This window comes from Eptatretus burgeri, chromosome 12, assembly GCF_056783735.1.
Source record: "Eptatretus burgeri isolate ZD-2024b chromosome 12, Ebu_testis_v1, whole genome shotgun sequence".
Lineage (NCBI taxonomy): Eukaryota > Metazoa > Chordata > Myxini > Myxiniformes > Myxinidae > Eptatretus > Eptatretus burgeri.
Window position 1 is genome coordinate 77,874,522 of NC_140972.1, and position 14,205 is coordinate 77,888,726.

The 14,205-nt window shown below is 41.3% G+C and overlaps 1 protein-coding gene across 2 annotated transcripts in view; it reads right to left on the reverse strand.

Moving 5' to 3' along the window:
* IGDCC3 (immunoglobulin superfamily DCC subclass member 3) overlaps positions 1–14,205 on the reverse strand; it is a 121,259-nt gene that overhangs the window by 46,033 nt on the left and 61,021 nt on the right. For both annotated transcript variants that reach the window (XM_085848627.1, XM_085848626.1), the window contains exons 3-5: positions 7,795–7,942; positions 5,696–5,826; positions 4,015–4,152 (exon numbers count right to left, since the gene is read on the reverse strand). In XM_085848627.1, coding sequence (XP_085704753.1) covers positions 4,015–4,152; positions 5,696–5,826; positions 7,795–7,942 — 417 coding nt within the window. The remainder of the gene's footprint in view (positions 1–4,014; positions 4,153–5,695; positions 5,827–7,794; positions 7,943–14,205) is intronic.

A 14,205-nucleotide genomic window follows, 5' to 3' on the forward strand; every position in this document is an offset into this window, starting at 1 on the left:
AAAATGTTTCCCTCTCTACCTATATTTTAGGACATCAGTAAAACGTTCCTAAAATCGTTAAGCCATTCTCCCTTGTTTCTAACTTAATATACTGCTTTATTTTCTCATTACGTAGCATATAAATCTATAATTATTTAAAATCAATATCAATGTAAGTATGAGACACAAAGGTGTAATTAAAATGAAAACAGGAGCATCTATCATACGTTTCACATGGGCAGAAACAGATGGCGAACAGGAAACATCAACACAAGGAACATCTGAGGACACATATGAGATCTGCAGAGCTGCACATAAGATGCAGATGGGAATTTGTTCCATATGTGCTGCTACTAAGTTTACTGGATGGTATCCACAAAATGTTGATCGAAGTATGCTAACCGCTGTGGGAAGCAAGGAAAAGCTGATGTTTCAGGCGTGAAATATTTGTTGGAGTGTTAACCCTCTTTTTCTCTGACGAAGTGTGAATGCCTGAAACTTCAGCTTCTCCTCACTTCCCAAGGTGGTTAGCATACCTCAATCAATGTTCTGTCGATATAATCTATTGTGCTCGCTGTCTGCCGCCACAGTTCAGCACGATCCTTCACGAGCAAGATGAGTTTTTCATGCTCCCAAGTCGACTGCCTCCACCTCTGCACTGCACTACATAGTAACACAACATTATAACTGTGTACACAATCTCGCTCTTCCATGAGCACATATTTTGTTCACAAAAATAACTAAGACAAATCCAACAGCTGCAAATAAATGACAGAAAACAAAATACTTGAAACTGTTCAGCATTTCATATTCTTGATGAAAAACCCAAGAGCGAAAGGGCTTCAAGTTATTTATTTAAGTTTCCTTACAGTGATCTGCTTGTAGATTAGTTTCATGCAGGACAAAGAAATTTGTGGACATCAGTGTGCTTGTATATTAATTACGAGGACATTAGTAGGCAATGGACAAACACACATCGTATGTGGAATTTCAACCTGATGAACCTTTGGTTCAGGAGATAGGAAAATCAACAGTCTTAGAGGATTTGCTGACTGCTTACCAGCTCATCTTTGTTTTGCTATCCACACATAGAGACAATAAAAATACATTTAGTCAACAATAGACATAAAATATTATTACTAACTACAACGGTACTCAGTAGGGCACACACCTCCGCCAGGGTGAACATTTTACATTTTGTATCCCACTGATAGGCCGGATCTGCATCTGGACCTTAACCAAAGTCTAATCGGTTTGTTCTTGTCACCTACCCAACTCATACACCAAGTTTTGTCATAATCCATCCAAAACTTTTTGAGATATCATTTTTGGCCATATCTGTCAATGGTGAAGAATCTCTGAAAAAATTATGGGATCTGGATCCAGATCTTCACCAAATATCGATTCAATTCGTCCTGTCACACACCCAACCTGTTCAGCAAGTTTCGTCCGAATCCATCCAACACTTTTTGAGATATCCTGCTCAGAGACAGACAAACAGACAGACAAAAAAGGATGAAAACACAACTTCTGTTCACCTTCGGTGTCAGAGGTAATAATAGTAACTGGAATGGCATTCGGTATCGTGCATACCCACATCAAACCAAACAGTTTATGTTTTGCATCCCACTGATAGGCTGGTTTTTCTTTAGATATCCTGCTATATATAGTTTTTTTTTTTTGCTATATATGCCTATATATAGTGTATTTTTCCTGCTATATAATCACTTAAGAAAAAGTACTGTATATTGAAATCACTTAAAAACAAAAAAAACCAACATTTCATCATGAAGAATGAATGAGAAGACAAAGAATGAATGACAAGTGATCCCCCAATCATGGCTAAATCAGACAGTATAAACTGGATATAACTGTTGTTCTTTCTTTAATTGAAAGTACGACTACTTCTTTAGTGTCCCAATTCTTCCAACCTTCTCGTGGAGTTAGCCAGGGAAAGTTTCTAACACAAGTCCTTCATGAACCGGCTGATCAGCAGACTGAAGGTGATTTGGACAGGAGTTTGCAATTCATTCAGGGTGTTGGCGATACCTCGCTTGCTATTCGCAAAAGACACATCATGAGATCTTTAACATCAACAAACAAATGCCAGCAGACAAGACATCCAGCTTAATGTCCATGATCTAAGAGATGGCAGATCCTGTGATGCAATGCCCTGTTTGCGTTGGCATTTGATAGTGACAATTTCTAGTTGGGGTGGGAATCAAATCCAGACTAGAAATCTCAAAGGTAAATAATGCATCATCTCTGCACCAAAACACTGTATCTTTAAATTATATTTCTATAAAAGCATAAATAATTAATGAGAAAATTAATTTTCCAACCAACTAAATAGTTGGAGTTGGAGTTTCGAAAAATATAATATGTATTTTGAAAAATAAAAAAGTTGGAGTTTCTTGGACAATTGTGAGAATCTCATTTGAAGAGCATTTGAAATGCCGCCACACATATCCATGTGAAACCTCTAACAGGTGCAGGTTTGATGAACTACGCACTCTGAAACAGAAAGAGATCTTTTGTGGAGCAACTGTCATTGAATAACCTACAATTCAACACCAAACGTGCCCAGGCATGAGAATGTCAACGTGAGAGGTGAAAAGGAAGTTTTAAAACGTTTAAAGTTGAGCCAATTGAGATACTTAACTTTCAAATGATTAAAACCCTTCAAGGAGGTGAAGCAAAGAGTAGTGTTTGTGTTAAAATCTGTGATGTTAAAGTGTCCCTTTCATTACACCTGTTGCCATCCACTTTTCACGAGTCACGTAATATCCTCTGTCATTACATCTTATATGAGCTTCGATTTCGACAGAGAGACTTTTAAAATAAATATTTCTCGCGACTTACAATGTCATATCTATTCTGACACACATGTTTGCTGCAACATGTGTACTGATACTGAAGCACCGAGTACTTGCACATTTCAGATCTGCCCTAAATTGCTTTGGTAATATGTAATCCTTATTAATTTACTTATTGCAATACCAATACTGCCAACTCTCACAAACTGAATTTATTGCAATTATCAAAATGATGAAAATTAGAATAAACGATAATCATAGAAATTGCAAGGGAACTACGACTGGCACTCTGAATAAATTCCATATTCCTGCCACCTTCAGTTGAATGTCAGGCCTGACCAGCCGGTTCATGAATGACCTAGGCCAAAAGCTTTCCCTGTTGGACCCGGCAAGAAGGTAGGAATAATTGGACCTACTAAAATAAGTAGCAATAGATGTTGTGTGAATTAGTGTATGTTATTGAAATGTTTCATCCGATAGACTGGGATGAAGCTGCAGACATGTAGTGAGTCGTCAATTTTTCCTGAGGCCAAGTTATCTATCTTATCATGATAATTTGTAATTAACATCAACAATAATTCATAGTGTAACAATCACACAATGTAATTTCCTTTTCTTCATCTTGAAAACTTGGTGATATGTCTATATATATATATATATATATATATATATATATATATATATATATATATATATATATATATATATATATATATATATATATATATATATGTATGTATGTAATATATTGGCAGTGGACAGAGCATGATCAGAGAACTCATGGCAAGTTCTGCATGTTTCCGTGCTAAGAACTTTTCCTGGACAGGTTTCCACTCCGTACAGAGGGAGAAGAACCTTCTACTGAGTGGCCATTGAACCCACACCAGTGTGGGAAACATAACAAATATTTACCAACTCCACCACTGAACCACTCTCATAATAGTAATCACTTTCTGATTAAAGTAGCAAAGCTGAATACAAAAAGAGTTTCAGAAATCACATGAGCACCTGAATGTGTGCACAATTTTTTTTAACCAGTTACCATGGCTTCTGTATATTCAACAACATGTGGTTTAAATAACAGGATTTTCAAAGAGACTAAAATAACATTCCATCCAAAAACAACCATGGGCTTATTAAAGTATCTCTTAAAATCACAAAAAAGCAATTCGTGGAACCATTTCCAATGCTTGTCAAACTGAGTAAGCACATATCTTACCAAGACGGCTCCAGGACACAATGGGCCGTGGATGGCCTGTGGCAATGCATTCCAAAATGGCCGTCTCATGTACAGTGATGGTCAGGTTCTGAGGCCCAGAAACAATTACTGGATCTTTGATGACACGAGAATCAGGTGCTGGAGTTAAATCCGAAGGGGAGAAAAAAAACATTGAATAACATCAGCAATGATCATACAAAAGTACTGTACGCAATTTGGTGACTGTATGTTTGTCTGTCTGACTGTGATACATTCAGTCGTTACTTATCCAATCTCTACCAAACTTGACAGAAGGACGAAGGGTCACGTGATGGAGGTTGTAGCGACTTAATTTACCCCCCTCCCAAAGAGGCTTTTCCGCCTTGGGTTAAATCCATGTTAAGGTGCATATCCATCTTAAGACAGTTATTTGTGATTTTTCCAAGGCTTTGAAAGCTGATATTCGAAATCCAATTCCATATTTGACGATCGGAACTCATGGCCTAAATAATTATGTCGAAATCTAGAGTGAAATCGGAATTTTTTTTTTTAGGAAAAAGCGATTTTTTTTCTAACCCAATATAATTAAATAATAGGCTTTGTGGGACATGAGGTAAAATAGCTCCAAACATAAGTGTTATATTTACAATCGCCATGACTTCCCACTAAGTTTTCTCTTCAGTGTGAAAAAGACCAAAAAGTGACTATTAAAAACATCATCAAATGTCAAAAGGTTGCAGTGCATCGGTGTTTCGGGCGTTCTGAGGCATACAGTTTGAGTAGGCCCCAGGCTTCAAGCTTTTCAGCCTATCGTATAATTCCTTCATGGCCCAGTGGAAATGGAATCTCTCCAAGCTATATAAACATGATGTATTATATATGCACGTAAGCAGTAGCCATGTTTTGGCTTCATGACATAACCTGAGTTGTTAATTTTTTTGAGGCAAAGAGCAATCACGCCAGCGTTCCGTACCGATACACTGCCCGTTGTAAAAAAATTTATTATTATTTCAGAAGCGAACGAGGCTGTGCTTATACACCATATGTTTGTGCATTTTGTATTAACGCCTAAAGCACATCAAAGAAATTCCGCCGAACGTTTTGACCCATTCGTGTTTTGTAACCCATTTCAACCAGTTCCCTTTTTCCATTCCCTTATTGTAAATAATTAATCGGACAGAATCCATGACTTTGGATGTACTGTAATTGTCTGTGTTGTTTTGAGTGTTGTGCACGCATCATTTTGTCGGGCTTTCCCCAAAGTGACTAAAATATGGCACCATATCGCCATTCTTCACTGCGAACTGCTTTCAAATGCATTAGGCATTGAACTTGGAGATAAACCTAAAGTGATTTGTCTCACACTCATTCATTCCATATCGAATGACGAATATCACGTATAATTAATAAAACATCATCATGATTACAATATTGGTGTCAATGCATACTTTCAAAGTGCCATCTGTTCTCAAGATAATATTGCACAACTGACATGAGAATCACATGTTAAAACAAATATATATTATGAGTAGTATTCATCCCGCTCGGAATACTCTGTAATTCGACTTTACGTGAAGCGACTGCTTCAGCGGTTACACCTCCAACACCAAACTCTGGGAAAAAGCAGTTGCGGTTGAGTCCATAAATGGGACACTATTGTACCACTGCAAATCGGCCCTGCAAGCAAAACAATACAACTCACCAGCCACGACAAGCCGTACGGAGCGGCTCACCCTCCTCCCTGCAATGTTTGTAGCCACACAACAGAAGGACCCAGAATCTTTTGGCTGCACGCCTGCAATCTGCAATACTCCCGCAGGCAGTACGGTATACCTGCCATGTGTGTGTGTGTGTGTGCCAAGGAAGAATTACTCAATGAGTTTGGATTGGGAAGCCATTGAGTAATGCAATAATATAGCTTTCATATTACAAGAGTTTATGATTCTCTAAAAACTGGAATCTCTTATTGAAGATAACATCTTACTTCATCATTTCTACACTCCTTCACTATTTCATAGTTTTTTTTTTTTTTTTTTTTTTTTTTTGTATACCTTGGTCGAGGCTCGTATGAGAGCGAACACACAACTCACAGCAAGGAGGCATGAGACAAGAGGGGCGGGAGTGGAAGGGACAAAACATTGGGGAACAGACACAGGTGAACTGTGGAAGGGAGAGGGATGGGGATGGGACGGGGAACATGGCGAGGAGAAGATGGACATTACAGGGACTTTCAGGAAGGAAAGCAGAAGAATTGAAGGAAGTGGGCTTGGGTGGATTATCGGGGGTAGAAAAGATCGAGGATTTGGATGGGGGAAGATAAGAGGTGGTGGTGAACAGCTGTTTTGAAAGCCTGGAGGGAAGAATGGGAAAGAATAGAGTGAGGAAGTTTATTCCAAAGGCGGGAAAAAAGAGGAATGAAAGAGTGAAGATGAGCAGTGATTCGTGATTTTGGTAGTTTTACCAGATGGGGGTTGTTGGCGGACCTTGAGCGCCCTGTGTTTAAAGTTTAAGTACTTTAAAAAGTTTTAAATATATTTGGTCTCAGGGTGAATTCAGGTCATGGTGGTCATTCATTGGTAATTAAGGAAAGGTTGTTCAGGACAAACTGGCTGCGTAAATTACTGTCGCAAAACGAGACCGTGCCACACATCTCTGGCTTTGCCCAGCCGTAAATAGAGACGAGGTGTGTGGTACCAATTAACGTAGTGCCTGGCTGATTTGGTGGCCTCATTAACACGATATCATGGCAATAGTGAACAAGTGATCTGGTCCCAGGCTATTGAACCAGCTGGCTATTATGGTCGCATTGAGGCAACCCGCTGGTTTCGTACCGGGCAACTGGAAGGGACCACACATCAATAACAATATATACTGTAAATGTATTTTTTTTAAGAAGAAAAAGAAGGCACTTTCAACCAAAAGTAAAAAAACTAAATCGACTCCACTAATGTGAGCATGAGTGGAGTCGATCTAGTTATTTACTTTTGGTTGGAAGTGCCTTCTTCTTCTTTAAAAATGTGTAATCCCAACCGCCCCAATCTGAAACAAATATAGATATATATATATATATATATATATATATATATATATATATATATATATATATACATACATACATACATATATACATACATACAAACACGCACGCAGGTACACACACATATATGTAAATATATATATATATATATATATATATATATATATATATATATATATATATATATATATATATATACATACATACATACATATATACATACATACAAACATGCACGCATGTACACACACATATATGTAAATGTATATATATATATATATATATATATATATATATATATATATATATATATATATATATATATATCTACAGTATCTAGGCATTTTACTCCTTTCCCAACATGGTTGTCTTGCTGCACCACATTGTAATCATAAACAAAAGTAGATTACAATAAATTTACACTTTGACCAAATAGCAGTGAAGTTGTTTTGAATTTTAAAAAGAAACAGTTACTAGATAAGTGTGCTAAATTATCATGTGGATTTATTTAAACATTTGAAATCAGAGTTTGGATAAAACACAGTGCTGATGAAAAAAGGTCTGGTTCAAAAGCCTCCAATGGAATGAAATCAGTTTACAAATAACCGCATTGTAACATACTGTACCTGATTCACAATCAGTAAATATTAAGAAGAATATACACATCGAGCTAAATGCATGACAAACCAATACCAAATGCATTCACGTTTGACGAGTGAGCGTGACCCTGCGGTTTGCAGAGCTATACCGATGGCGTCCGTTACCTGTCGTCAGTGCTTTCATGCAGAGCCATGCGATCCTTGTCCCAGGTTATAAGGGGTTCTGGCAGGCCGTGAATCTGGCACTGAAAACGAGCAACTCCCCCTTCCTCTGTGCTCACTGTCTGTGGGTGTCGCTGGAACTGTGAGAGTACTGCATATAAAGAGAAACACGGGTGGCTCATATCAGATATAATTATGTTTTTCACTTGAAACCCACAATCACATATCTGTAATCAAACAGTCAATTTAAAAGCTAGGCTTCGAGTATACTCGAAAATGCTTTTCTCTGAAATTCCATTCAATGACATACAACTTCCACGGGTACATATATGAAGAGAATACTGCAGTAGTAATAACCAAATTGCTTTTATAGTTAAACTGTTATATATTATGCATGTTCCAAACTTTTAGTGGGGAATGGTGTGAGTAAGGCAAGGTTAATATGGTACATTTTACTTCAGGACGAATAGTCATAATAATAATAATAATTTTAATGACGTCAAAATGATAAGTTTGTCCACGTCAACTTTGTACTCAAACTAAACTTGACGAAAAGAACATCTAACAAAGAAAAGTGTAAATTGTATTAACTAGTACACTCACTCCCGACAGGGTCATGTTATTATCCTCTCTGGGGTAAATACAATGTATAGATTACAGTCGATCTAGGCTTGGGCCTCAAGAATGTCGGGTTTCCTCCCTTTCATTTTAGTATTAAACAGCAGCAGCCACTGTAAAAAGGTAGGCCTAATCATATGTGTTTGTGGTTTATAAATGTTTTTTTTTACTTCTTGTAGAGGTGCCCCACAAAATGCCACAATAAACCTATCCATACACGTTAACACGGCATTTGTCCAAGGAAGAAAAACCACTTGGGGATGGGAATATTATCAGTTTTAATATTATTTTGTAATAGCATTATAAGATTATGCTGTTATCATTTGTGTTGTTGTTACTTTTGTTGTTAGAAGTGGCCTTGGAAAAACGCCACAAATATCTATCTTAACACGGATTTCGCCAAAGGTGGAAAAAACAGTTGGGGATGGGGAAAATTAAGTCGCTACAACCTCCATCATGTGACCCTTACTCCCGTCAAGTTTGGTTGAGATTGGATAAGTGACGACCAAATGTATTGCAGTCAAATAATAGACCGACACCAAATTGCATATTTTAGTATGATTTGTGTTCTCCATATTCTCATCATAAAGGTTTGTTGAAATTTTGATGACAAAAGCTCAAATTATATTTTAAGAAGATGAGTAAAGTGATGGAAAAAGTTATAGCTTGGACAGACACTGAAGCTCAAATAGTAAATAAAGAAGGAAACATGGAAGTGATTATATCAGTCACTTCCTGTTTGAGGTTGCTCCACATGTAAGTCAAATCTACTGTACAGCCTGCTCCTTCCACCTCAATCAAAGTAAAGTTTTCCGAACCGGATCCATCGTGTTTTTTTGAACACGGCGCCAACCTATTGCATCTTCAGGCGCTGCACGACATCATCGCTGGACGCCAAAGGTGCACAGTGATGATGTGTGCCAAAAGGATGTACTAAGTTTTCACTCTGTTTGTTTTTGGTTCACGGGCGCCAGCAGTGACCACTATTTTCGTTGTGTCTGTGTGTCTGTCTGTCTGTTTGTGACTCTCTCTTCAGAGCATAGCTCCGTGACGTTTGATGCGATCTTGATGAAACTTGGACACAAGCTAGATATCATGGTCTAGTTGTGTCTTTTTGTATGAGGGGCTTCCCACGCCCCTTGTGAGCGGAGCTACGCCCACTTGAACTTTTCATTTATTTTTTATTTTTTCTCGTTTTTTTTTCTCGCAATTTCATTTCCTAGAAGCTGTGCGTAATGTCCATAAGTGCAACATATAAAAAAATCCGATTTGATTTGGTCAATTTTGACAGAAGAGATAGGTTTTACAGTAGGGCTTCCTCAAAAGCTTCCACGAACTCAATTGTACCTATCGTGGCATTGTTCAATAATGCCCGCGAACCATCGTCGCCTCCCGGCTTGTCTTTCTTTCTTTCTTTCTTGATTATCTGTGTGATATCTTAGTCATCATTTGAGCTAGGAAGCTGAAATTTGGGCACAATAGTGAACCAGTTTTTTTGGCAAAAATGTATTTTTTAATTTATCAATTAATTACTTAATTATTATCGATTTATTAATTATTTATTAATTTCCTTTTCATCTCCGCAATATCTCAGGCACCTTTTGAGCTCGGAAGATGATATTTGGACATGACGGTGAACAAATGATTTGGCTATAAAGGGTATTTTTGACTTATTGATTAATCAATTAATTATTAAGGTCAGGTCAGGTATGGGAGCATGTGCCAGAACAGCGCGTTGCTGCGTCCACTTTCCGCCGGTACTCCAGGGGCCTCCGTCTGGCCATCCCCCAGGCAGATGCCAGGCCCATCCCCATCTCCTTGAGATGATGGTCAACCTGTTGCAACCATGAGGCACGTGGTCGGCCCACTGGCATCCTCCACTCATGAGACTCCCTCGCTGAGAGAATCTGGTGAGCAGGATCAGCGTCAGGAAAATGAGCCACATGTTCATACAGCCGCAACTGACGCTCACGGACTATGCAGGTAACAAATCTCATCCGAGTCTCTCTCAGCAACCGCTCGTTGGACACAAAATCCGACCAGCGATAGCCAAGGATTCTCCAAGAGACCTGGTACCAAAGGAATTAAGTCTCCGTCTCAGATCCTTGGTCAGAGTCCAAGTCTCGCACCCATAGAGCAAGACTGGAAGTACCAAGGACCTGAAGACTCGGACTTTCGTCCTCCCGCACAGGTACCGGCAGCGCCACACCCCATGATCCAGTGAATCCATGACTCCCCAGGCCCGACCCAGACGTCTATTGACCTCTGACTCGCAGCCAGCAGAGACATGAATATCACTGCCAAGGTAAGTGAATCTCTCCACGACCTCAACATCCTCACCACAAACAGACACAGACAGCACAGCAGCATCCAAGATGTCACCGAAAGCCTGGATCTTAGTTTTGACCCAAGAAACCCGTAATCCCAACGGCTCCGACTCCTCATTCAGCACCTCGAGGGCCCCCAAGAGGATGTCTAAAGTCTCCGCAAAGATGACTGCATCATCTGCAAAATCAAGGTCCGAGATCTTGACATTCCCAAACGATGCACCGCAACTTGATCTCTCCGACATCCTCCCTAAAATCCAGTTCATACAAGTGCTGAAAAGTGTGGGGGCAAGTACACATCCCTGACGAACTCCAGTAACAACTGGAAATAAGTCAGAGATGGTACCACCACACTTCACAGCACTCTCAGTACCAGAGTAGAGTTCAGACATCAGATCGATCAGTTTTGGTGGCACCCCACGAAGACCAAGAATCCTCCAGAGGACATCCCGATTCACTGAATCGAACGCTTTACAGAGATCAACATAGGCTGCAAGCAGCCCCTGAGGAAACTCTCGTCTGCGTTCGGTGAGGACACGAAGTGCAAGGATACGGTCAATCGTTGACCTCTTTGGTGTAAAGCCTGACTGCTCTGGACGCTGGTGCTCAAGCAGATGGTGGCGAACCCTATCAAGAATTATCCGAGCAAAGACCTTGCCCGGCACTGAGAGCAGCGTCACCCCTCGGTAGTTGTTGCAGTCTTGGCGATCACCCTTCCCTTTCCAGAGAGGGACAACAAGGCCCCTCTTCCAGTCAGTTGGGATGATGCCTGTGTTCCAGGCAGAGCACAAAACTGCATGCAACGACACGAGTGCAGCATTTCCACCAGCCTTGAGAAGTTCGGCATGGATGCCACAGATCCCTGGAGCTTTGCCCCGTTTCAACTGGTTCACCGCAGCCCGTGTTTCCACAAGCGAAGGTGGACCACAATTGATTCGAGGGTCAGCAACAGGGATTGTAACACCCTTGACGTCCAACTCGACAACTGGGGGATCAGCCCGCTACAACCGCTCAAAGTAACCAGCCGAGCGGGCCTTCACTTCAGACTCCTCTGTCAAGAGCGTACCACTCTCTGCTCGAACTGCAGTGCTCCGGGGGATGGGCTTGGATGAACGTAATGCGCGAATTCCCCTGTAAGCGGGACGAGAATCACCTGTCCACAGGTGATGCTCTACCCCCTCACAGATTCCTCGCACATAGGCCTCCTTGTCTACCCTCAGTGCACCTACAGTTTTACGCCTCAGCTCCCTGAACAGCTCAGCTCTGCCATTCAGCCTGGCCCTGCGACTCTGGTCAATGGTATCCAGTGTCCCTTGAGAGACAAAATTCTTCTTTGCCCTGCGGTGAGCTCCAAGACATCCACCGGCAACATCAAGGACGGTGGTCTTGAAGGCGTTCCACAACTCTTCAGGACCCCCCAAAGCACCCAGACCCCCCAAGTGTCCACTCAGCCTGTTCGCAAACTCCTCAGCTACTCTCTCATCCCTGAGCTTGGCAACATCCAGCCTAGGCTGGGATGGTACCATTCTCCAGGACTTAAGTTGCAGCTTTAGAGTTGCTACAACAAGCCTGTGGTCAGTATTGAGGAACTGAGCACTCCGGTAGACCCTGCAGTTCTGGATCATCCTCCAATGACCGTCAATGAGGACATGGTCAATCTCCTTTGCCACACCGCCAGCGTTGGAATACCAAGTCCAGCGATGAGCTTGTGGGCGCTGAAACCATAAACCAGCCACCCTAAGTCCATGACTTCTTGCAAAGTCAAGGAACTTAGTGCTATTCTGGTTCATAGTTCCTGACCCATGGGGACCAACACACACCTCATAACCATCCCTATCAGTTCCAGTCGATGCATTGAAATCCCCCAAGACTAGAAGTGCATCTCGTCTGGGGCACTGATCAACCACAGACTCGAGTGTGGCGTAGAATGTGTCTTTCACGGTGAGATCACTCGCCTCAGTCGGAGCATAAACAGAGACCAGGGAAATGACACCTAAGGAGTGACGAATCCTTAATCTCATAATACGCTCGTTGACCGGTGTTACCTCAATTATCATTGGGGTCAGCTTATTGGACACAGCTATAGCAACTCCTTGGGTATGGTAACCATCAGAGCGACCAGACCAATAGTACGTGTAACCACCCACCATTATCTCGCCGCAATCCGGTCTCCGAACCTCAGAGAGTGCTGCAATCCCGATGTCCAAACACTTGAGCTCAGATGATAACAGAGACAGGTGATCATCCTCTCTTAGGGATAGGACATTCCAGGCACCCACCCGAAGGGACCGCCTCAGGTTAACCCAAGGAGACCGCCGTTTGGTGGACGACACCTCAGCACCACTCCGACACACTCTCCCGCAATCTGACCCAGGGATGTTACCCCGTGGTTTCCCTCCTATCATCAAAGATTGGGGGTCCCGAAGGCTTTGCCCCAATCCCGTCATCCGGTGAGCTGCCCTGCGAAGGGAAGCTGCACAGGAGGTACTCCCACGGAGTGGGTTTTCAGATTTCTTTTTGCGTTTTTGCGTTTTGCGGAATAAAGGGTTTTACGGTGGCCGGAGTGCAAATCCTGCCTCCAACCTCTTAATAAGAAGTAACCCAACTGCAGGAGGACATCCGCAGACACAGTTGGGCACTAGATATGGATGGCCGTTGGCTCACAAGGAGCTCCTCCGCCCTTTGTTAATTATTAACTTTTCAATGAATTACTTAATTTTCAAAAAGTTACAGATTCAGATTAAACGGTGGTGGTTTTGGAATGCTATTAGCCAATTGATTTAGAAAATAATTATTTTACCATTATTATTATAGTTTAACTGCACAATTAATCAATTGTTGTACATCACTTCTCCAAATTCCATCTCCACGTGCTGCATCGGAGGCATTGCGAAGTTGTTCGTCGGTCCGTGACTTTTTCCCCCCAAAAATGCTGTCCTTTCTGTCTCTTCAATGTTGTCCCATCCCCGCTCCTTGCTTCAAAAAACAAAACAAAAAAACCCTCCAAAACAGGATCTCATTCTTCCTTCTACCGTACTTGTACTTCTTGTAGCCTCTTTATTTATCGCTACCTTTTTACAATATCTCTAAACTGAATCTTCATTGAAGAAAATGCTTCTTCCTTTAAAGGTTTTAAAAAAAATTATAAAATGCTGCACTTTCCTTCTTCTTCGTTCGTATACAGCACAAGGTTGTGGGGTAGCATCATTGGCTGAAGGTGCAGCTGTGCCACTGATGTAATGCCTCTGCTGGTGAGGGCCGGAATTTGGAATTTGGTTATGTTGTCAGCAATAGCTCACCTACTCTTCACGAAGGATACCATGGGATCTTTAACACCCACCAACGAATGTTGGCAGATGGGATGGCCATTCAACATCCATCTGAGAGATGGGAAGGCACACATTGATGAATCACCCTGCCTGGGAAACACTGGGATGACAGTTTATAGCTGGGTCGGGATTCAAACCCA